The 21,938-nt window shown below is 39.4% G+C and overlaps 1 protein-coding gene across 1 annotated transcript in view; it reads left to right on the top strand.

Moving 5' to 3' along the window:
• The window catches only part of POC1A (POC1 centriolar protein A), a 25,865-nt gene extending 18,007 nt beyond the window's left edge, over nucleotides 1-7,858 (top strand). The window contains exons 10-12 of the mRNA XM_015815849.1: nucleotides 1,515-1,574; nucleotides 2,676-2,831; nucleotides 7,639-7,858. Of these exons, the coding sequence (XP_015671335.1) occupies nucleotides 1,515-1,574; nucleotides 2,676-2,831; nucleotides 7,639-7,737 (315 nt within the window). The 3' untranslated portion in view covers nucleotides 7,738-7,858. The remainder of the gene's footprint in view (nucleotides 1-1,514; nucleotides 1,575-2,675; nucleotides 2,832-7,638) is intronic.
• Nucleotides 7,859-21,938: the final 14,080 nt, after the last annotated feature.

Genomic DNA, 21,938 nt, shown 5'->3' on the forward strand with positions numbered 1-21,938 from the left:
CGCAACTGGTAAATCAGGCGAACCTGATAAAACGCCCCCCTGGTCACGGCCGACAAATGATCTTCCAGTGTCAGCCGTGGATCCAGGAGGACACCCAAGTTGCGTGCCCTCTCTGAGGGGGCCAAAGTTTCGCCCCCTATAGACAGCGATGGAATCAGCTGACTATGCCGGGGCGCCGGCAACCACAGCCACTCGGTCTGAGTCTGAGTCTGTTCCTCCCCATCCAGACCCGTACGGCCTCCAGGCAACGGGTCATCACGTCAAGGGCATCGTTGGGGTGACCTGGGGTGGAGATGTACAGATGAGTATTTTGGTGAGATAGGTGGCAAACAAATGTAATAAATAACTAAATAAAACCATTAGAAATTGTTTTTCAAGATTATTGTTGAATTTATGCTTCTGTAAAGAACACTTCTTCTCCAATCCTCAATGCATTGATGTTTTTAACATTATTTGTAGATAGATTGTTTGGTCTAGTTTGGCTAACTTAATAAGAATAATCGGTGATGGACATATAATAAAATTTCCAAATAAAGACTGCTTTTTTCTCCTTTCTATCCCACAGCTGTTTCAATTCCAATATTTTAGTAGACAATTAGGTAATAAACAATTAGGTAATAAAGATTCTTAGTGGCTGATGATTGAGCTAACACTCATTTCTCTATCTTTCCATTTAATATTTTTCTGGCTTTGATTCCATCTCCTATTAGTATTAAACATTCCATTGTGCTGAATAAATTTTGAACTGGAACAATGAACTAAAATAAGTGTCAGCTCTTCACCAGTATAATTACAGTTTCCCTTCCAAATAGTTCCTATGTAGATTTTTTTATATTGACTGTGAAGCTCAAAAAGTGCATCTGGAAAATAATTTATTGCCAAACGGCCACTTTGTTGTTGTGCAAGTGTGAACGTTTTCTTGATTGCGGGTCCAAAGGCATCAGTTTCCTTCACTGAAATGATAAAATTTGAAGTATATAAAGTTGGAGAGGCTTTGGTCTGAAGAAAACCAGAGGAGATAACGGGAGTCCAGCATGAGTTATTTAAAATCAGGACTCTTGCTAAAACAAACAAACAATAGCTTATCAAGATGGCTGCACTGTAAACAGAGGAAAAGGCCAGTCAGGACTTAAATGGCTGTCCATCTCATCAAAGTGACTCTGGGTGGCTAATAACAAACCCAACAAGAAGACAAAATAAATAGCTGACCCCAGACACCCTCAGTACAGCCATTTAATTTTGACACTTTGACCCTCATGCTTGGGAACACAGTGATGTCTTCAGGGTCTTGGAAAAGCCCATTAGGGTCAAAGCCAGTCTGACCTGAGGGGTGGGAGATGATGTTCTACCAGGCAGGCCTGATGGATGATATTCTTTAATTGATGGGGCATTGTTAAAGAAAGGGATGGTGCAGGACTTGAGATTTGGGGAAAGCAGACTGAATATCTGGAAGCTTACAGTGAAATTGCAAGCATGTAGAATAACACAGATTCTCCTCAAATGTTTGATTGTAGAAACCAATGGACACTGGCTATGGCGAGCAACAAAAAGCTGGAATTTACAGACAGGAAAAGGTAAGCCAAATTGAATGTATAGTTATCAGGAGGCTATTGTTTGTTTATAATATGTCTTTAAAATATTTTATAAAATTAAAAATATTTACAGTACAATATTTTAACAGGAAAAGGATCTTCTTTTATTAGATGAGACCCACATACACTCTTTGGACTCCCAAACATGGTCAGGGCCAGGACAAAACTAAATTTAATTTAACTTAATATAGTTTATAATTGCACGCGCACACACACAGTCTCTTTTTCATTATTTTCCCTCTGGGGATATGCCCAAAATGAAAAATAAACCCATTTATCCACTGGATCATCAGAATATGGATGAAAGCTCAGGCCCCTCCCAAACTGATAGACATATTTCTCATATTTGTATATCCTCAGTTAATGACCACTCATTCAGTGATCAAACTTAGAATGGTGCTGAATGAGTGGTCCTTGAAATTCAAGCTAAGCCAGCACCTCAGATCATGTGCTTGGCAATTAGGTTGCACTTATTACAGTTGCAGCATCCCACAGTCATGTGATTGCAATTTGCAACCTTCCCTGCTGGTTTTCCATGAGCAAATCAGTGGGGAAGCTAGAGGGAAGGTTTCAAGTTACCCCAGTAAGTTGCACCTGCTCCCCCATCTGATTGCACTCGTGCCTGGTTGCAGCAGCCACTTGCATGGTCTTCCCACCTTTGGAGCACCCACAACATACTCATACCACAGCAGTCACTTACCTGCCTGCCAGCTTGCAAGTGTTCTGGGACTTGCAATTTTCTGCCATTGACTTTGCTCCAGGTTTTTCTTTTGCTGTTCTAATTCCTGGAGGTCCCAAACATGAGTTGCAGATAATAGCTGCCACCATCTTCCTCCAGCAACAAGAAGAAGCAACTTAGCTGCTTCCTGAAAGAGAAGATCTGTAGCAAAAACAGCTTCTTCCTTCAAATCATTGTTCCCCAACCATGAGGGTTGAAGGCAACACTGGCACAACATTGGTTTAGGTGCCTGTTCTTCCGTGCCCTAAGCTTCTCTGCATATGTTTGTGCCAATTTAAATGTGTATGACACGAGAGTGTCTAGTCTTTGGTCTCATTACCTTCATTGTGTCTCTCCTCCTCCAGCAACTGGGGATGGATTCTGGAGATTTTCCAGTTAGACAAAAAACTCAAGAAGCTGGAACGGCAGAATTAATCCAAAGACAGCAAGTACAAATTGATGAGATTGGGCTTACCAGTACTCTCCAGCACATCGTGGGACAGTTGGATGTTCTCACTCAGGTAGAGAAGACTTTGGCGTTTTGATGAAATGTCATAATATTATAAATAGTTTTATAACAATGGAACTGTGCTGTGATGGAAGAATCAGCGTGAGGAATATGATGAAGAAACTTCTGGGTAACTCCGTATGAAAATTAAGCCGTAAACAGAAAATGTTTTTATACTTGCCTTGCCTTGCAATGTAATGGATTAGTGATGGAAGGCAAAGCGGAATTTTCTGATTCACAGCACAGTTCATTTCATAGTCCGTAAGTTGCTAATGTTTGGAATTAGCTTGTGCACATAATATATAGCTGGCAACTTCCTGCCCTATATGCTAGTTGCCGCTAGACGAGACAGGTGGCACACATATCTAATAAATAAGTGCTCATAGCAAAATGCTTGACATTTTAACTTTCATTTGCATTTCATTCTTTTTCAAGGAGGCATATATGTCATTCTTTTATCCAGTTTTTCCCCAAAACAGGTGAAATAGGTTTGACTTAGAGATAGTGACTGGTTCAGTGGATTTGAACTTGATTCTCTCTTATTCAGACACCTTAGCCAACATGCCACACAGGCTCCTGCCCTTCAGTATTTTCCCTATACAGACATTATGGGTGTTGGTGGTAGTGGGGGTGGATTTATATACAGTGTGACCCTATTAGGAAAGTTGTGAGGTGATTTTTTCTTTAAAGTTGGACTATATGATTGGAAAAGTTTTTGTACATTTATATAGGAAGAGATGAGCAGGTTTCCCATTTCTTTGCCATTTTTTTTTACTGGCACAGAGCTAATTCAGATTGGAAATTTTCTAAATGTTCAGATCACTTCTCAGAGTATGTCCTTGTATATTTTACATGTGATGGTGGCCAGCCACTGTGCTCTTTGGCGGCCTGGTTTCCTTTTACCGCTAACTCTTCCAAACATAATTGCTTTCTCCAGTGAATTCCCCTGCATGACATGGCCGAAATAAGTGAGATGCAGTTTTGTGATTTTGCCTTCTAGTGACATCAAATCAAAAATAATAATAATAATGATAGTAAAGTTGGAAGGGACCTTGGAGGTCATCTAGTCCAACCCCCTGCTCAGGCAGGAAACCCTATACCATTTCGGACAAATGGCTGTCCAGTCTCTTCTTAAAAACCTCCAGTGTTGGAGCATTCACCGCTTCTGGAGGCAGGTTGTCCCACTGGTTAATTGTTCTAACTGTCAGGAAATTTCTCCTTAGTTCTAGGTTGCTTCTCTCCTTGATTAGTTTCCATCCGTTGCTTCTTGTCCTGCCTTCAGGCGCCTTGGAAAATAGCTTGACTCCCTCTTCTTTGTGGCAGCCCCTGAGATATTGGAACACTGCTATCATGTCCCCCCTCGTCCTTCTCTTCATTAAACTAGACATACTCAATTCCAGCAACCGTTCCTTATATGCTTTAGCCTCCAGTCCCCTAATCATCTTTGTTGCTCTTCTCTGTACTCTTTCTAGAGTCTCAACATCTTTTTTACATCGCGGTGATCAAAACTGGATGCAGTATTCCAAGTGTGGCCTTATGCACACCAGTAGTTGTTTGTTAGTCACCTTTGCTGTCCAAGGAATATGCAGGAGCCTTCTCTAGCACCACAGCTAAAATGAGTTGATTTTCTTCCTGTCGTGCTTTTTTAAGGTCTAGCTTTCACAACCATAGGTAGCTAGGAGAACACAATGGAGCGGACTAACCTGTATTTGGTTGCCAGGCTAATGTCCTTGCTTTTTCATATTCAGCTCATGTTCATCGTTGCTATGTGACCCAATGCAATCCAATGTTTTATTTCTGGGCTGCATTCATTGCTTTGAACTCTCCCTGCTCTCCCCAGTGTGGTCATTAAGTGACCGAGAAGGCCATTAAGTAAAGCATGAGGCGCCTCACAGACAGGGGAGGCAATGATAGGGCTAGCGCAGGCCTAGGCCTGCCTGTCCTAGGCCTTCCCCACCCCTGAAGCACCCTGTGCTCTACTTATTGTCCCTGAAGGTCCCTGCAAGATTGGACCTATTTCCCACTCCACTGGGTCTCATGCCCTCCTTACCCACCGCTTGTCACTAAATGTACATTTATTTTTAGAATTAGAGTCCAGGAGCCCTGGACCTCATGTGAGGGAAGGAGGGTAGGCCTCTATGTGCCTTGGCATCTCTGGCTTCATGGCTGCGTCCCGGAAGTGGGTGCTATTTTCAGAGTGGCTGCAATGAATGGTGCCCACTTTTGGGCCAGAGCCACAGGGCCTAGGGATGGAGCAACTTTTAATTTAGCCAGGACAGTGACATTAGGAATGGCTGTCTGCTCTGGATGTGGTTGGGTATAATCCATGAGACTTTGGAGTTTTACTGAACATACTGTACGTAATGCCATCCCTGAAAAGAAATACTGAGAATAAATCATTCAGAATACTGTATTCATGTATGCAAAACTACTTTACTTTGTGTTTATTGTATGCAGTGTTTATTATCTATAATATTTAAAAATACAGACTGTGGTAGGCCATGCTTAGTAGTTATAAAAATGTATTTTTACTTGAAAACTTGGCTTCATTACTGCATGATGGCCCCAATCTTCATAAGGGTTTTTCCTACATTGTTCCTCCATGGTGACAAATTCCAGAAGAATAGCTTTGTTGCAATGAACTTGAAGAAGTTTCAAGCAAGAACTATATCGTACCATTAGCACTTCTTTGATTAGTACCCGAGAATGAACAGCAGAGGGATCTAAACACATACCATGTTACACTGAAGGAGCATCACTCTACTTTCTAAACTGTCTGAACTATATAGCCACAATTATTTTAAATATGTGGTTTTTTAACCAGTCATAAGGCTTAAAAGAGATTAAGGAAACTAATGGAACCATTACCAAATTGCTTGATCCCACTGTGTAGAAACTCGGTATCATTCAACAAACTTTGCTGCCTAGTATTTTCCCAAACTGTACCTGGCCCATTTTCCCACCACAGCTAGACCTCAACTTAACAACTGTTCATTGAACAATGGTTTGAAGTTACGATGGACTCAGAAAAAGTGACTTGCAACTCTTTCTCAAATTGATGACCATTGCATCATCCCGCAGTCATATGAATGCAGTTTGGGGCCTTGTCAAACATTTACGACGATTGCAGCATTTTGCAGTCACATGATTGCTATTTGTGACCACCTCAGCCAGCTTCCAACAAGCAAAGTTAATTTGTTGCAGTGGACTTGAAGATTTGCTTAATAACTATGTGATTCACTTAACAACCATGTGATTTGTTTAATGTAGTAAGAATGTCGTAAAATTGGGTCTCTTCAAGTGATGACTCACTTAATAACCATATTGCCTAGGTACCAAAATTCCGGTGCCAATTGTTGTAAATTGAGGATTACCTGTAGGGATTTATGGCATTATAGCATCAGCCACTCAACATGCAGGTTAATAGGAAACATATTCCCATTATTATTTTGGCTTCATGACAGTAAGATATTCTAGCAAATGTTATAAATTGCTAAGAGTGTAATAATTTGGTATCTAATGAAAAATGATAATTAAGTTTTCCTGATACTACGGTATTTATTATGTGCTAGACTTTTGCAAAGTGAGCCAATTTGGTCTAGTGGTTAAGGCATCACAGTAGAAGTTGGGAAACCATGAGTTCTAATCCTGCCACAGGCCCAAAGCCAACTGGGTAACCTTGAGCCAGTCATTCCCTGAGCCCTGGGAAGTAGGTAATGGCAAGCCACTTCTGAAAATCTTGCCAAGAAAAATGCAGGAACTTATCCAGGCAGTTGCTAGGAGTTAAAGGCTGACTTGAAGGCACACATACAGAGGCAACAACAACAAAAAAACCTCTTGCAAAAGTTAGTCCCCTGAACTTCTCACAATATTCTATGATCAGAAAAACAAAATCTTGGCTATAGCTTCAAAATGGAATTGTTTATAATACCAATTTTTCTTTGAAACAAACAAGAAATTTTCTCTTGTCAGATACTGCATTGCAGGCATGTAAATTATTGCTCCACCATGAATGTATGTTACTACATTCTTTGGTATATGTCAGCTGTGGGAATGAGTAAAGTTTAACTTAGAATAATATTTTTACCAGTCCCTATTCTTCTCCTGCCTCAAGGAAGCTCTTGAATTGCAAGGGAAGTCACTAAATTTCTGAAAGGGTCTCTCACTATACTTGGCAGAGCATTACCTCTCTTTTTGATGATCAGAGAGTTCTTTTAGATTGGGGTTGGGTCCAATATTGTTTAATGTTTTGGAGACAATGCCTATGCTGGAGAAGTGAAACAAATATATAAAAGAGCAAGCTTGTTCTTCCTGAGGCTGTAAGATCAATTAATAGGAGAAGCAAAATTGGAAAAAGGACAATTCTCCATCCTTTCTGCTTGCTGGGCCTTAGTGTGGAAATATGACTATATTTTCTTTTTACGTTAGCTTTTCACAAAGGATAAAATTAGTAGTAATGAATTATTTAGCAAATTATGTACTTTTCTACTTTGGATAATAATTTTTCATTAACTGATGTGGAATGGCCAGCAAATCGGATATGTAATGTGGTGAAATGTTTTCTTCTGCAATATTATGTTTTTGCCAGTGCATGATTTTTGTGTGAGTTTATTGCTTTTAGTCGTTTATTCTATTGCGCTCCTTTCTTAGAAAAACAGCCCATGTATCCTTAAGTAAGACGTGCAGCATAGCCTAATCTTATAGATATTTACTCAGATGTAATTCTCACATGAATCTGACTTGTTCTAAGTAGTTACATAGAATTGTTGTCTTATGCTAATCCTATAGCACATACTGTCATTGTCTTTCTCATTTTGCAGACAGTGTCCATTCTAGAACAAAGATTATCATTAACAGAAGACAAGCTGAAGGAGTGTCTTGAGAATCAACAAAAAATTGCTCAAAGTAAATCCATCTGATTCTCCCCCAAAGCTGATGAAGGCATTTTGTGTGAATGGTTTTAAAGTGAGACATATTTTATTAGAATAAACTGTATAGCTAATAATGTTTGTAAATACATTTTGGTTAAGATTAAACTTTCATTTCTTATTAAAAATGCCCAGATGTGTTGCTTGGCTTTACTGATGTCCAAAGGAGGAAATAGTGTTTATTTAGCAAAAAAACATTTCAAATTTAACAAAAAGGTAATGAAAGTAGAAACGAATAGTCTTATTTTGAAACTGATCTTTTAGAACTTGAAGTAGACCTGTTGAAATATTGTGTGTGGGTGAATTCATGCATATGGCACAGTGTGGGAGTTTTTCATTAGAAAATAGAAGAGATCTCAATTACAAATGTGCTGTGAACACTCCAAATTATTTTTTAAAAAACATGCTTGGTGCTTTGGGGAGATTCTTCTTGGAATCTCAAGTGCCAGAAGAACATCTGAAATATTATTTACACAGAAAGATCTCTGGTTTCTCTCTCTTTCTCTCTCTCTCTCTCCAAGAAGAATCTCCCCAACGCACCAAGCATGTCCTATTCACCACTTTCTTTTACTCCCAATATAAGAAAATTGTGGGATAGGTTGAGCTGAGAGATGAGATAATTTGCTTAAAGCCATCCATTAAGCTTCTGTGGCTGAGGGTGATTTTGAACTTGGATCTTCCTCATCCTGTCCAACTTCTAAATGAATACACCATGCTGGTTCACATACTTCTGAATATGTTGAGACTGAAAATATTAAGCTTCTCTGTAAAAAAAAAAAAGTACATTGCGGTTGTATTTCAATGTTAATTTGAACATTATTTGTCTGGTTATCAAACATCAGAACCTTTAATTTATTTTCTCTATTTGTCTGTTTTAGCTCTGTATGCTTGTTCCTAGTCATAGATTTATTTGCTATTAACTGCCTTGTCATACTTCTATTATTGACAAGCGATACCTGTAATTATTTTCTCTTGGAAAATTCATTAATTTGGTGTGTTTTTTTTATACGACGGTAGAAACTCCTAATAGGAGCTGGGGAAAAAAAGAAAAGGTACAGAAAAAGGAAAAAAATAGAGAAATAGAAAAGAATAAAAATAAGAATATAGTAAAAAGAAGACAGATATTTAAAGAAATGACTTCCCGTCTTCATCACAAATATAAACAATTTTAATAATACCACCTTCTCTTAAAATACAAAGAAGTATCTTCTTCCCATATCCATCACTGATCTGTAAATAAATCCATAAAACCTCATCATTTCAGTCCTAATCTCAGCAAAAATCTCTTAATGGTTACCAGAGATAACAACATATCTATATTTGAGCCTTGATCAAATAAACCAATTTTATATTCCTTCCTTTTATTTCTAACAATCTGTATCTTTACTCCTTTCAAATAAGCTCCTAAAATTTGGTTTTTTTCATTTTGTCTTTGTCCCTTCTCACAAAATTCTTCAAAGCTTTAACAAGCTTCTTTTGTAGATCCAATATAGGAAAACTATCCAGATCGCTCTCTTGATTTATAATTTTTACATCCCTTTGAATTATTAAGACCTCAGTTGGTTTCTTTTCTATGTCCAATATATCATTTTTCCCCCATGTCATTCTTGTAGTCGTGTCATTTTAAAATCCACTTTCATTTGTAGGTAAGTACATTTAAAGTGATATTTCTGTACTAGATATATATTAATTTTTGTTGCCCTTCTGCCTGTGGGGGTATTTTCATGTAGTTCTGAATATCCATACAGACATTCATTGAAAGGCCTCATCCAAATCATTTGTTGCTGTACCTTGGTTGTTCTAAATGGCTGGGCAGTACTGTGTTTCTCCGAAAATAAGATCGGGTCTTTTTTTTTTGCCTCCAAAAGAGGCATCACATCTTATTTTTGGGGGATGTCTTTTATACTCACCTCTGGCACTGACAGCCCCACCCAGCCAGTCCACTTCTTGTGGGACCAAAGGAGCAGCTGCATTCCAGCCTGCATTTTGCAGTCAGGCCTTTCCGGAAGGCTTCTGCAGCTGAGTACCGAGCTATGGATTGAATCCATAGCTCGGTTCTCTGCTGCAGAGGCCTTCTGGAAAGACTGAGAAATGCAGGCCTAGCTGCAGAAGACGTAAAGGAAGACGTGGGCTGGTAAGGAGAGGCCTGGCTGCAAGGTAAGTGAGTGCGGGGTGTGTAGGGCAGCTCCAACCCCCCCAGTTTGATATTTAGGTGTTTGCCTTGCCCCAAAACTAGGGCTTATTTTGGGTGTAGGGCTTATATTAAGCCCACCCCCCAAAATCAAGCTAGGGCTTATTTTCAGGGTAGGTCTTACTTTCAGGGAAACACGGTATTTCAAACTTACATTGAGAATAAGCCACAGGCACTGAAAAGTCCACGTAATTTATACCATCGTGAGAAGCCCAACCACTATATCTGTAACCTAAGGAATTGAAGTGCTCACCAAGATGTTGCTCAGTTTATTGAGATGTGCTTTGATTTCTTAGTTTCCCATTAAGTAACAAACTTGTAGATGAAGTAGCAATAAACCTGCTAGGAAGAGTGGGTATAAAGCTGGTGGTCTGCTATCAATATTTTGACAATCTCTTGATAGTGCTTCCCCCCCCCCCCCAGGTTTCCCTTTTAAGATGAGTTCTCTTTCATTTTTAATCAGTCGGATCAATATAACCTTTATGCATTATGGTCACAATTTTAATTAGTACTCTTAGAGTTAGTTTACATATCTTGCCAAACTGTGGTTTAATTATAGTTTGTTGAATCAGCCATACGGTTCATACAGTACACTAAACCCAGAGTCAAATTGCATTTTGACTTAGTGCGATGTGTGAATTCAAGTACATCAGTAACTTCAAATAATATTCCTAATCGGAGGATTATAAATATATTTATTCCTTGCATGTAACTTCATGAAACAGCTGCATTCCTCATCTTGCAAACTGCTTTTTCAGGAAACAACTCGATAGTTGTCTGATGCAAATTCCTGAGTTGTGGCTGGTTCTGGAGCAGTTTACAAAGAGTTAAGGGACTTTCTTGGCATCTTGGAGGCCAGTGCTAAGCCAAGTTCTTAAAACAGCAGTTTAATTTGTTGCCATTAACTTTGCCAAACATATGACCTCACTAAAGTTTTTAGTAACAGCTCTTTTCATTTTGAATACTCCCTGGGGCCTGAAGCAAAGGAATATTTTTGGCTCTTGTGGGCATGGAACATGTTAAAACGTACTCAAATTCTGTGAAAAAAGCAGTGTTTAAGCAATGCCCACTTTCCTTCCTGTCTAGGAGTTTAAACTAAAGCAATGTTGTGGTTAATTTGTAATTATATAGTGCTGTATATTTCTTTCCATATGAAGGATGAAAAAAACCTACATGTCAATGAACCACCATGAGATAATACGGTAGTTTCTCTACTCCCATTCTCACAATGACAATGTAATGTGGTAGTAAAATGAACCCCCATTTTATATTAAGTCTAGTGTTTTCATTCTTTACCTAATTTAGCTTTTACTTTTTCTTACTTTAGCATGAACAGGTATTTAAAATTTATAGCTATAGTTGATGCCTTGGATGATCTTGCTCCCAACTGGTTATGGGGAAAATGCCATTCTGGCTTATCATAGAAAAACATTTTGATGTTCAATGACTAGGCCATCCTTCCCCAACTTGAAGTGTAGTTGAAATTCCGGAAGTTATTCCAACATTATTTGGAGGCCATCAAATTGTGGAAAAGTGGAGTAGGCAATACAATTATCACAGTTATAATTACCATAATTTGACTCTTGGCTACAGAACATTGCCTTATAATTAAAGAGAAAGCACTGAGAGACATGTTTGGATTCTTGTTCTATATCCACATAGTCATTGTGAGCACAACTATTTTTAATTTCCATATGCCTCAGTTGCTCATTCTGATAGGGATAACCAGTAATTTTGTACATATGTAATATGCATGAACTGGTCTCAATATATATTTCCAAGAACAGATAAGAATAGCTGTTTAAATACAGAGTTCTTGTTAATTTCAGTTTCTCATTTTCTAAGGCAGCCTTAAATTCTGGGTTTAACATAGCCTTTTAAGTTAGAAAAAATCATTCCTACCATTGTTACTTTAACACTGATAAAATTCTTACTCAAATAAGCATTCAGGGTGAACGATGAATCATACGTGTTTTAAAAATGTGGGCTTGCCGAGAAGGAGCAAAAAAATGGACCCAGGCAACTATATCTCTAGTGTGGAAACTCCCTCTGAATGTAAACCTTCAATATGGGATTAGATTTATAACAAATATGCTTTATAGTGGCTTGCCTGGAATACTTATAGAGACAAACATTACCAAAGATGGAGGCAGGATTAAGGTTCATTTTGAGCAGATCCTAGACAGAGTGCTAAGCAACACTGGAAGGAACGGTTGCTGGAATTGGGTATGTCTAGTTTAACGAAGAGAAGGATGAGGGGGGACATGATAGCAGTGTTCCAATATCTCGGGCTGCCACAAAGAAGAGGGAATCAAGCTATTCTCCAAGGCGCCTGAAGGCAGGACAAGAAGCAACGGATGGAAACTGATCAAGGAGAGAAGCAACTTAGAACTAAGGAGAAACTTCCTGACAGAACAATTAACCAATGGAACAACCTGCCTCCAGAAGCAGTGAATGCTCCAACACTGAAAGTTTTAAAGAAGAGACTGGACAGCCATTTGTCTGAAATGGTGTAGGGTTCCTGCCTGAGCAGGGAGTTGGACTCGATGACCTCCATGGTCCCTTCCAACTTTATTATTATTATTATTATTATTATTACTACTACTACTACTACTACTACTACTACTACTACTACTACTACTACTACTACTACTACTACTACTACTACTACTACTATTATTATTATGTAGCTGGACCTGATTGCCATTTTATTCTCTTACGGTAGGGGTGTCAAACTGCCGGCCCGCAGACCGGTTTCATCTGAAAGCTGCGCCCACCCCAGCTCCAGCAATGCAAAAAAAGTTGCGATATGTTGCAACACATCACGTGATACGGCGAGTTTGACACCCATGTCTTATGGCATTCTGCAGCAATAAAGCAATAATGTGCCAGGGAAAATTAACATAGGCATAATCAGTTGCCTAGCTGCTTAGAGCAGGAAGGCTGGATTTGGTATTTACTACTGGGACTCCTCTGGATTGTTCACTCTCAACAGAGATCTACCTAACATTGAACGTGTTATTCTGCAAATTTAAGTTAGAAGGGTTAAATTGCTCCACCAGACTCTGTTTCAATCTGTAGTTTTTAAACTCAGAGAAGAATGTTACTCTCCTAGCATCTGCTTAAAATCTTCTTTCTGGGCCGTTACAGCAGAGAAAATAAATCTGCATCAGTTCAAGAGATTGGGTCCACACATAACTGCATGTGCAGTTGATTAGTTTCCATGGCTAACAATAAACTTGGAATGCTTACTTCATTCTCACAAAAGAGTAGATTTAAGTCCCTTTTTCTTGATTGTGCCATTTTGCCCTTGCACCCTTTCTTCTTTAGTTTCTCCACAGTGGCAAAGAGCCACCGTAATAATTTCCCCACATAAATGGTTTTATATGTGTAGTTCGACCACTGAAAGAGTTAACGGAGTAACTGCAGTGTGGGTTGCTTGAATGAAGTTCAGCATTGCTTCACTTCCCTTTTGCACTCCCTCGGTGAGTATTTTTTTAACAGCTGTCTGGGATCTATTCCATTCAGACTTCCCCTAGTGTGGGCCTATGAAAACATGCAGTCTCGTACTCTCAGTAAAGTTTCCATTGTCACACCCTTTACGGGAAAGAAAAGGAAAATAATCTAGAATGCTTCCATTTAATATGTAAACTGCTTATCCTAGTTGAAGGAAGGAAGGGCAAACCTATCATTGTCTGATGCACAGAACCCTCCACAACGGGGGTCCCCAACCCCCAGGCTGCAGCCCGATACCAGGCTGTGGCCTTTTCGGAACTGGGCTGTGCGACACGGGGGCCGGTGTGCATGCACGTACAGCTCAACTCTTGCACGTGCAGCTCAATTTGCGCGAGTGGCGGGCCAGTATGCATGTGCATGCAATCGCAGCTCAACTTGCATGCGTGGCCTGGTTCCCCTCTCCCTTCCCCCCAGCCAGGCTGCTGCTCCACAATACTTGGAACGTCTTTGCTATTGAGCTGCTTAGTTGCAAATGGCTCTTGGAATACAAACGAAGGAAATACGAACAACTTATAGTATTAAAGCAGAATATTTCCTATTTTCTTTTGTAATAATTGTTAAATAAATGTAGCCAGCAATATTTTAAAGAGATTCTTAAAAATTCTTAACCAGCAGCAAGGTGGATGGACTCAGTTACAGTGGTAATGGGTACATTTTTGGAATCCCTGAAGGACCTGTCTCTTAGAGACAGATTGTCATGGAGAATAGCTATGTGGTTGCTAAAAAATGACACTGATTTAATGGTAAATAATCAGCAACAGTCTACTGATTGCTACTAGTCTGCCAGCAGCCTGGAGTTTTCCCTTCCAGGCTGCTGATACACTAGTGATGTCAAAGCCTCCATTTGCCTTCATTTGTGATTCTCAGTAATTTAGTGTCAGGATCATATTCCGAACTATAACATGAAAAGCACTGGCCCCTTGTGGCTGAAAAAAATGAATTATTAACGCGGTCATATAATAAATGTATTACAGAAACCTTCAGCAACAATTTAGCATGGATCCCAGTTAAATTACCAGCTGGAAGAGCAGAGCTTTTTGAAGCATGTGGAGGAGAAACACCACCAAATTCAGATTTTATGCAGTCTGAGGAAAAGACAGCCTTTTCTTGTTATTGCCTCTTAATAAAAAGAATGTTCCCCCACCAATAGCTACCACCAATCTCTTAGTTTGGACTGGTAACTGTCCTGCACCACAGAGATAGTAGATGTGTGGGAAGTTAAAAAGTGTTCTGTTGTCAGGCTGCTTTTTTCTGCCATCCAGCCTCAGCAAACTAGAGACTAATACAAATGTTTTTTTCAGGGATGGGTGAGAGCTTGTGGAGGGCAGGAGAGAGAGAGAGCAGTGGGAATGGTGAGAAGCCCTAGCATTGTTATACTACTATCCTTTGATTTGAGAGGTGGTTCATTTGCCCCCTATTTTGGCAACTACTCTTCACTTGAAAGAAGAAATTAATCTTCCATGGCTAGCAACACTAATCCAGTGATGGCGAACCTTTTAGAGACCGAGTGCCCAAACTGCAACCCAAAACCCACTTATGCATCGTCGGGTGCTGGGTGGGTGTGGCCCATTGGGTGGGTGTGGCCATTGGGTGGCGTGGCTGCGGTAGTAACGGCAGACTGAGTGGGACTAAAAAGTTCAATCAATCAATTCCAACTTTGCAAGATCTTTTTTTTTCCGTGAGAAGTTGAAATTGACTGATTGATTGAACCTTTTTTTTTTTTTTGCACACAGCAGCGGAGGTCTAAAGCGAAAAGGTTTTTATAAAACCCAGCTGAAGGCCTAGGATTGGGGTGATGGCGCGTGTGCCCACAGAGAGGGCTCTGAGTGCCACCTCTGGCACCCGTGCCAGAGGTTCGCCACAACTACTCTAATCTATACACATACTCATATAGACCTTTGGGTTTGAGATACACTCCTTGATACTTCCTTGCCACCATGTTCTGTTTGAAACGTTGAATACAATGTGTAGAGACATCTTCAGAGCCTTTTCTTAACATCCCTGCCCATAAAAAAAAAAGTAAACTCAATATGAGCAATCTGGTCTAAGTCAGATTTATGAGAGGAAAACTTAACAAAGATGACTGCGGTTTGCTAGCAGAGCCATTTCCAATGCTGAATTTGTTAGGGCAGAAGTTCAATGGCTGAGCTTAATGTCATTCATCAAGTTCCAGTGTAAAGAAGGGGCTGATTGACTAGACTTAGGACTCCCGAAGGTGCTTTTTCAGGAGGCAACTGGACTTCCTTGTTTTTCGTTGAAGACTTTTCACTTCTCATCCAAGAAGCTTCTTCAGCTCTGGCTGAAGAATGGTTGGAAATGGAAGGTTTTATAGCAGGGATAGGCAACCTTGGCTCTTTTATGACTCGTGGACTTCAACTCCCAGAATTCCTGAGCCAGCATAGCTGGCTCAGGAATTCTGGGAGTTGAAGTCCACGAGTCATAAAAGAGCCAAGGTTGCCTACCCCTGTTTTATAGGATCCAGTCAGAGCTGAGGAAGCTTCTTGGATGAGAAGTGAAATGACTTCAAAAAACAAACAAACAAGGAAGTCCAGTTGCCTCCTGAAAAAGCACCTTTGGGACAACCATGACCTGGATGACTGAGAATCTCCATAGACATTTAGCTATGCACTTTAGGATGGGTACCCTTTGAATGGTGCGGGAGTATGAACGGATTTCCAGAGAACGCTGCAGACTACAGGAACCATTTGCACTTCAATTTGAGAGGCAGACAACACAGACTCATCCCCAACAGCCTGCACCTGTCTTCAACGGTGAAGGGACACAGGGCAGAAAACATCCTGCAGCCAAGAGGGCTCTACAAACATTTGCACTACTCGGCTACTCCTGAGGACACAGATAAACCTCCAAACGGCCTCAACAACTCTAAAAGAATGCAAATTACCATCTGTCTGCAGGGAATATAAATCCTTCCATTCCCCACCATCCAGTCAGAGCTGAAGAAGGTTCTTGGATAAGAAGCAAAACATCTTCAAAGAAAAAAACAACCCAAGAAGGTCCGGTTGCTCCTGAAAAAGCACCTTTGGGACAACCATGACCTGGATGACTGAGAATCTCCATAGACTTCTTGGACTTAGGACTGTTGCTTCTAAGTACACACACGGGACTATAATACAAACCACTCAGTCTCTGTCGATCAGAGTAAAGGTTCAGGCCATACTTGTTCCAATTGACGCTCCATCTTTCTTAAAAGCTATACACATTATTCCTAATTCCCTGTTAGGAAAAGCACATCTACTGATCTTTTAAAAAACAACAACATATAATTGGTTCATAATTCTTGGCTGTGGAAACTACATAAAAGCAAAATAAAATAAAAATAAATGGAAAATGGTGATCTTTCCCATTCTGGAGGAGTTCTGGGGACTGTAAAAATCCTCAGGTTTTCTGACGCTGAAACTTCAAAAGTAGTTTTGGCTCTTTAGAATTGGGCAATTATAATATTAACTGATTTATCTGACTTTTAAATAACTTATAAAATGATCACTCTATTAACAGTTAACATAGAACGTTTTTTTTTAATTGAGAGAGGCTTGGGAGCCAGCAGCAATTTTGGATAATTCAGGAAATATGGACTGTAACACAGGTAGTCCTTGACTTATAACAGTTCATTTAGTAACTGTTCAAAGTTACAACGGCACTGAAAAAAATGACTTATGAGTGTTTTTTACATTTACAACCATTGCGGCATCCCCCTGGTCATTTGATCAAAATTCAGAGGCTTGGCAAGTGGTTCATATTTATGACGGCCGCAGTGTCCCAGGGTCATGAGATCAGCTTTTACAAGCAAAATCAATGGGGAAGTCAGATTCACTTAACAACCATGTGACTAACTTAACACCTGCAGTGATTCCCTTAACAACCAACTGTGGCAAGAAAGGTCGTAAAATGTTTCACTTAGCAACATCAGTTTTGGGCTCAATTGTGGTTGTAACTCAAGGACTACTTGTAATACAATTTTAGAAGATGGGAACTCTGTCTTACCCAAGTAGGGCTTCTTGAGGTAAAGCTGTCACTGCATAAGTACTGTGGGTCAAAGAAAGTCTAGACACAATATGCAGAACTGCACATTTTCTTATGCCTATAGAAAATTTTGCAGTATGCTAAACCACAAATCTTTGTTTTCCAAATATGAGTAATCCCAATCACATTGTGTTGTAGTGTGTTGTATGAATCTGTCTACCAGGGTAAATTATGACATGACTTGTTATTTTTGGCTAAGCATGTTTTATGAACACAGCTAATATAGTTGGCTAACCATAGTTTAGAAGCTTAATGTATTGACCAAACAAAACTATTATATAAATTGCTAATAAGTTTATCTGACGGGTGTTCAACTTGCCTTGAAAACATTTTCTTTTAGATAACAAAAATGGTTCAGGTAATGACTATTTAAATTACAGTATACGTTGCCTCCAGTTATCCTATAATAGTGTAGAGATAAGATGCTTTGTTATTATGCCTTGCTATTGTTAAACAGCATTTTGCTGCCTTATCAAAACAATATGTACATGAATAAGTATGTGCACATATATGTACCTATAAACACATGAAAATAATATCCAAAGCATGACTTTAACATAAACTTTAGGCAATTGAAACAGCATCTGTGGGAGGAAGGCTACAGTGTGAAAACATAATAGAAATGGCAGACCACACTAATTGGGGAAGAGAATTCCAAAATGTTGGGGCCACCATAAAAATGGCCCAAGCTCTGCTAGATTTGTGATGGGCCTCTTTCTGAAGTAGCACATTCAGAAGGTCTATTTCTATACATGCATCTAGGAACACACAATCAGAGGATTTCAAGTGTCAACCCTATCAGGGGGATGGTCAAAGTCAAGAAACAGACATGAGGATTCCAGGAATGCTAATTAATCATTGTGTATACCTTAACAAATCTAGAAAGCCCTTCCCAAACTTTCACTGCCCCCATTCAAGGACAACAAGGTCAAGGTGGGCCCTATTCTGAAACTTTTTCTCATGCCTTCTGCTTTCCCAGAGTTGAGCAACTGTCTTCTCTCCTTCTTCCTTCTCAAGACCAGAATTAAATTCTTCTGTACCAAATGATCTAGGCAAACAAAGATCTGGCCTTGGTTTATTAATCTTCAGAAGACAAAGACCTGTGAATCAGTGTATGTATCTAGGCATGTACATTTTCATTATTTGTATGTATGAGCACAGATAGATCTGTTAGCCCTTGATTTTGGTTGGGTGCATTTATCAATGTGAGGCAATCTGTGGCCCATGAGACTATACCTCTGAAATTCAGTGGCAAACAGGTATTTTTGGACAATGCAACCTTTCCCTATTTCTGGACCAGAATAAAAGGACTTGGACCTAGAGGTTTGGTGGTGGTGTCTGTGAAATTCTTACTCTGCAGGCAAATGGCTGAGCAGAAAATTAAAAGATCAGATGAGACCTTTGCCCAATCTTCTATTGTTGTGCTGAAAGAAAAATCTTCATCAGGGTCCAGTCCAAGCTGGGAATAATCAAAATGGCAACTGTTTTAGAAAGAAGGTTGTAGTTTATTGAAGAGAAGAGCCAGACAGAAAGATGGCTCTGGGAAAGTTGACCACATATAGTAGGGAGTGGTGGGTTTTTATACCTTCTTGAGCTTTTGTTTGGAGTTGTTCCTGTGGCATGAACTTTGACCTGAATCTGAGTGTGCCTTTCTGGAATTCTTATGGTGTTGGGTTAATCTTATTATGTCCCAAAGGTCAGATTCTGCTTTGGCTGATGACTGTTGGATTTTTTGGTGTGAGGGATTGTTGATTCTAGGGATCTTTGTCTTTCTAATCCAAGCTTCCTGACTCCAATTTTTCTGACAAGATTATCACATCTGCATTTCTGCAGACCTGGTTTCTGTTTGGGGCAGAGAGACTTGGGGGCGGGGTGTTGGTTTCTGCCTTTAAGATCTTTTGGGGAAATATATTCTGCCTTTTTAATATTTCCCAAAATATTTCTTTCTCTGGATTCTTTCCACAGTTGCTTTCCTATTTGCCAGACCATCACAACATCATCCTTTATGCTATGGTACAGAGAGTTGGTTTTGGAAAAGGACCATCTTTTTCCATGCTGTCTGTTTGGCTTAGCAATTGGCAGCACCACCATGCCAAACAGCTTCCCTGGCTTTTCTAACCCCCTTTCCTGCTTCACAAGACAGATTAGAATCACGGGTACAGCTGGATTCCTTTTCTCCAGAAAACCAAACATGCTAATAGTGCTTTGACAAGAATGTTGCAGAACAATAGCAACTACAGAATATGATCTCTGAAGACAAAAAGACAAAAAAAAATTCAGTATTACTCACAATGGAAGAATGGTGAAGATAATAGAACTTGCTGAGATGGCTACATTGACTTCTTTGATCAGAGAAAAGGCAATATCTACATTTACTGCTGACTGGAAATCCCTTTTAGATTGTTTGCATGAAACAAGAAGAAATGAACTTATGATTTATGGTTTTGATGATTAGATAGGATAGATTATAGAAAGAGGAGAAGTGTGATGTGGTCATAGGGTAAGAGGCAAATTTATGATTGTATTTATAACTTCTGTAAATACTTCTTTGTATCTTTTTTCTTTCTTTTCTATTGTTCCTTTTTGTACTTTTAGCTTTCTCTTTAATTCTTTTTCCTGCTTTTTATTAGTTTTTTAAAATTTTCCTTTAAAAACAATCTTTAATAAAAAATTACAGTTTAGAAAATAGCAACTACAGAAAATAATCTGGAAAGAGAGAGACAGAACACAGAGCAGTGTGTGTGTGTTATGTAAATAACTCTCAGTAATTAGCAGCCAACCTAAACTCCCCCAGCAACTGCTCATACCAATTTCTAAAGCCTGCAGGAGGCTTAGCAACCTCCGGTCTTGTGTCTATTTGAAAATTCTGGCTGGACAATCAGATCAACTGACATTTTCTGTAAGTGCAATCCATACAGTTAGAAGTGAGAAGAAAACCCTGGAGCCAGCGATCTAAAGGTTTAGATATTGATTCATTTTACTTACAGAATTACTTTAATACTGTGCAGACTTTCCTTACCCAACCATTTCACAGTTGGCGTTTAAAAGACTGATCTGTTGTTTCCAATGGGGGAGATCATTTGATTGTACCTTGATGTGGATATTTTGTTCCCAGTAGTAAGATTAATGCAGTAAGCCATCCACAACTATCTACCACACTAATGTAAGCACTGAGATACATTAGACGCAACCCTAAATGTTTGGTATTCAAGGAACATCAAAGGAATATCTGGTCCAGTGTGAAGACAGGAACCCCCCCCAAATACTGTAAAATGCCAGGTCTTCCAGGCTTTCTGAGAGATGAGCAGAATTGGGACAGTTCAGATCTTGGGCTATTTTATGTTCCAAAGGAAAATAAAATATGCTCCCCAGGTCTCATTAGATTAAAGAAACAACAAGGATTGATGGTATGTGAAGCAATGCCACGTTGCCCAATCTAATCAGTCAACTAAGAATAATAGCAGTAAGGCAAGAAAGGCAATAGCAGGTAAGAAAGTCTGGCTCCACGCCATGTAGGGCTTTATAGGTAAGAACCAGCCTCTTGAATTCCACTCAGAAGCAAATTGGGAGCCAGTGCTAGTTGCAGAACAAAACTGTAACATTACAACAATGTATAATTACAATATTACTCTGCTATAAAAGACATTTTATTTTACATATGAAACAAACGTTTTATATAAAATAGTACAGTAGTGGTGAGAAGAAGGGAGGGAGGGAGGATCAACTAAACTTACCTGAGGGCAGGAAATGGGAAAGGAGGTGAATCTGGCCTGGGGCTATAGAGAAAAGAATCTCTCAATGCATTCCAATGGGAGTGGCAATTCCCAATAGTAGTGACTGGTTTAAGCCACCTCCCTCCATGTCATGGTACCTGATACAGCTGGCCCTTGGTTAACAATATTTGTTCAGCAACTAAGCTTACGATGGTGCTGAATGAATGATACCTATGAATAGTCTTTGCAGTTTCGGCACCCCTGTTGATCACAATCTGGCTTACTGCTCTATAACTTGTTCAGATCTCCAAAATTTTAGCATCACATAATTTTCTAGCTACAGCATTTACCCACACTTTTCAAATGTCAGAGATCTGGCAAAATTCATGTTTTGGTTTTCTGTAGTTTATTTAATAACAGATCTGACAGCTATAACATTAACAAAATAATCGTTCTCAAATATTTTGATTTATAAATAGTAGGAAATAGTAAGATAATCTTAAGATTCCTAATCAAGTCTGCTCAATGATTTCTCTAATTTCTTCTATACTTTCAAAAAAGGCATCGATTGATTGATTCGTCAATTGATTTATCCCATTTTAATGCTGCCTGATTCCTTGATGACTTTGGATGGTTTGCCGATTAAAAAAAAAGGCATATAAGTAGAAATAAAAAGAAATCCTTGGAGATCAATACAACTCAATTATCCTGAACCCAGGCCTAGGAGAGAA

The sequence above is a fragment of the Protobothrops mucrosquamatus genome, unplaced genomic scaffold (assembly GCF_001527695.2).
Source record: "Protobothrops mucrosquamatus isolate PMUCROS unplaced genomic scaffold, P.Mucros_1.0 scaffold380, whole genome shotgun sequence".
Taxonomy (NCBI): domain Eukaryota; kingdom Metazoa; phylum Chordata; class Lepidosauria; order Squamata; family Viperidae; genus Protobothrops; species Protobothrops mucrosquamatus.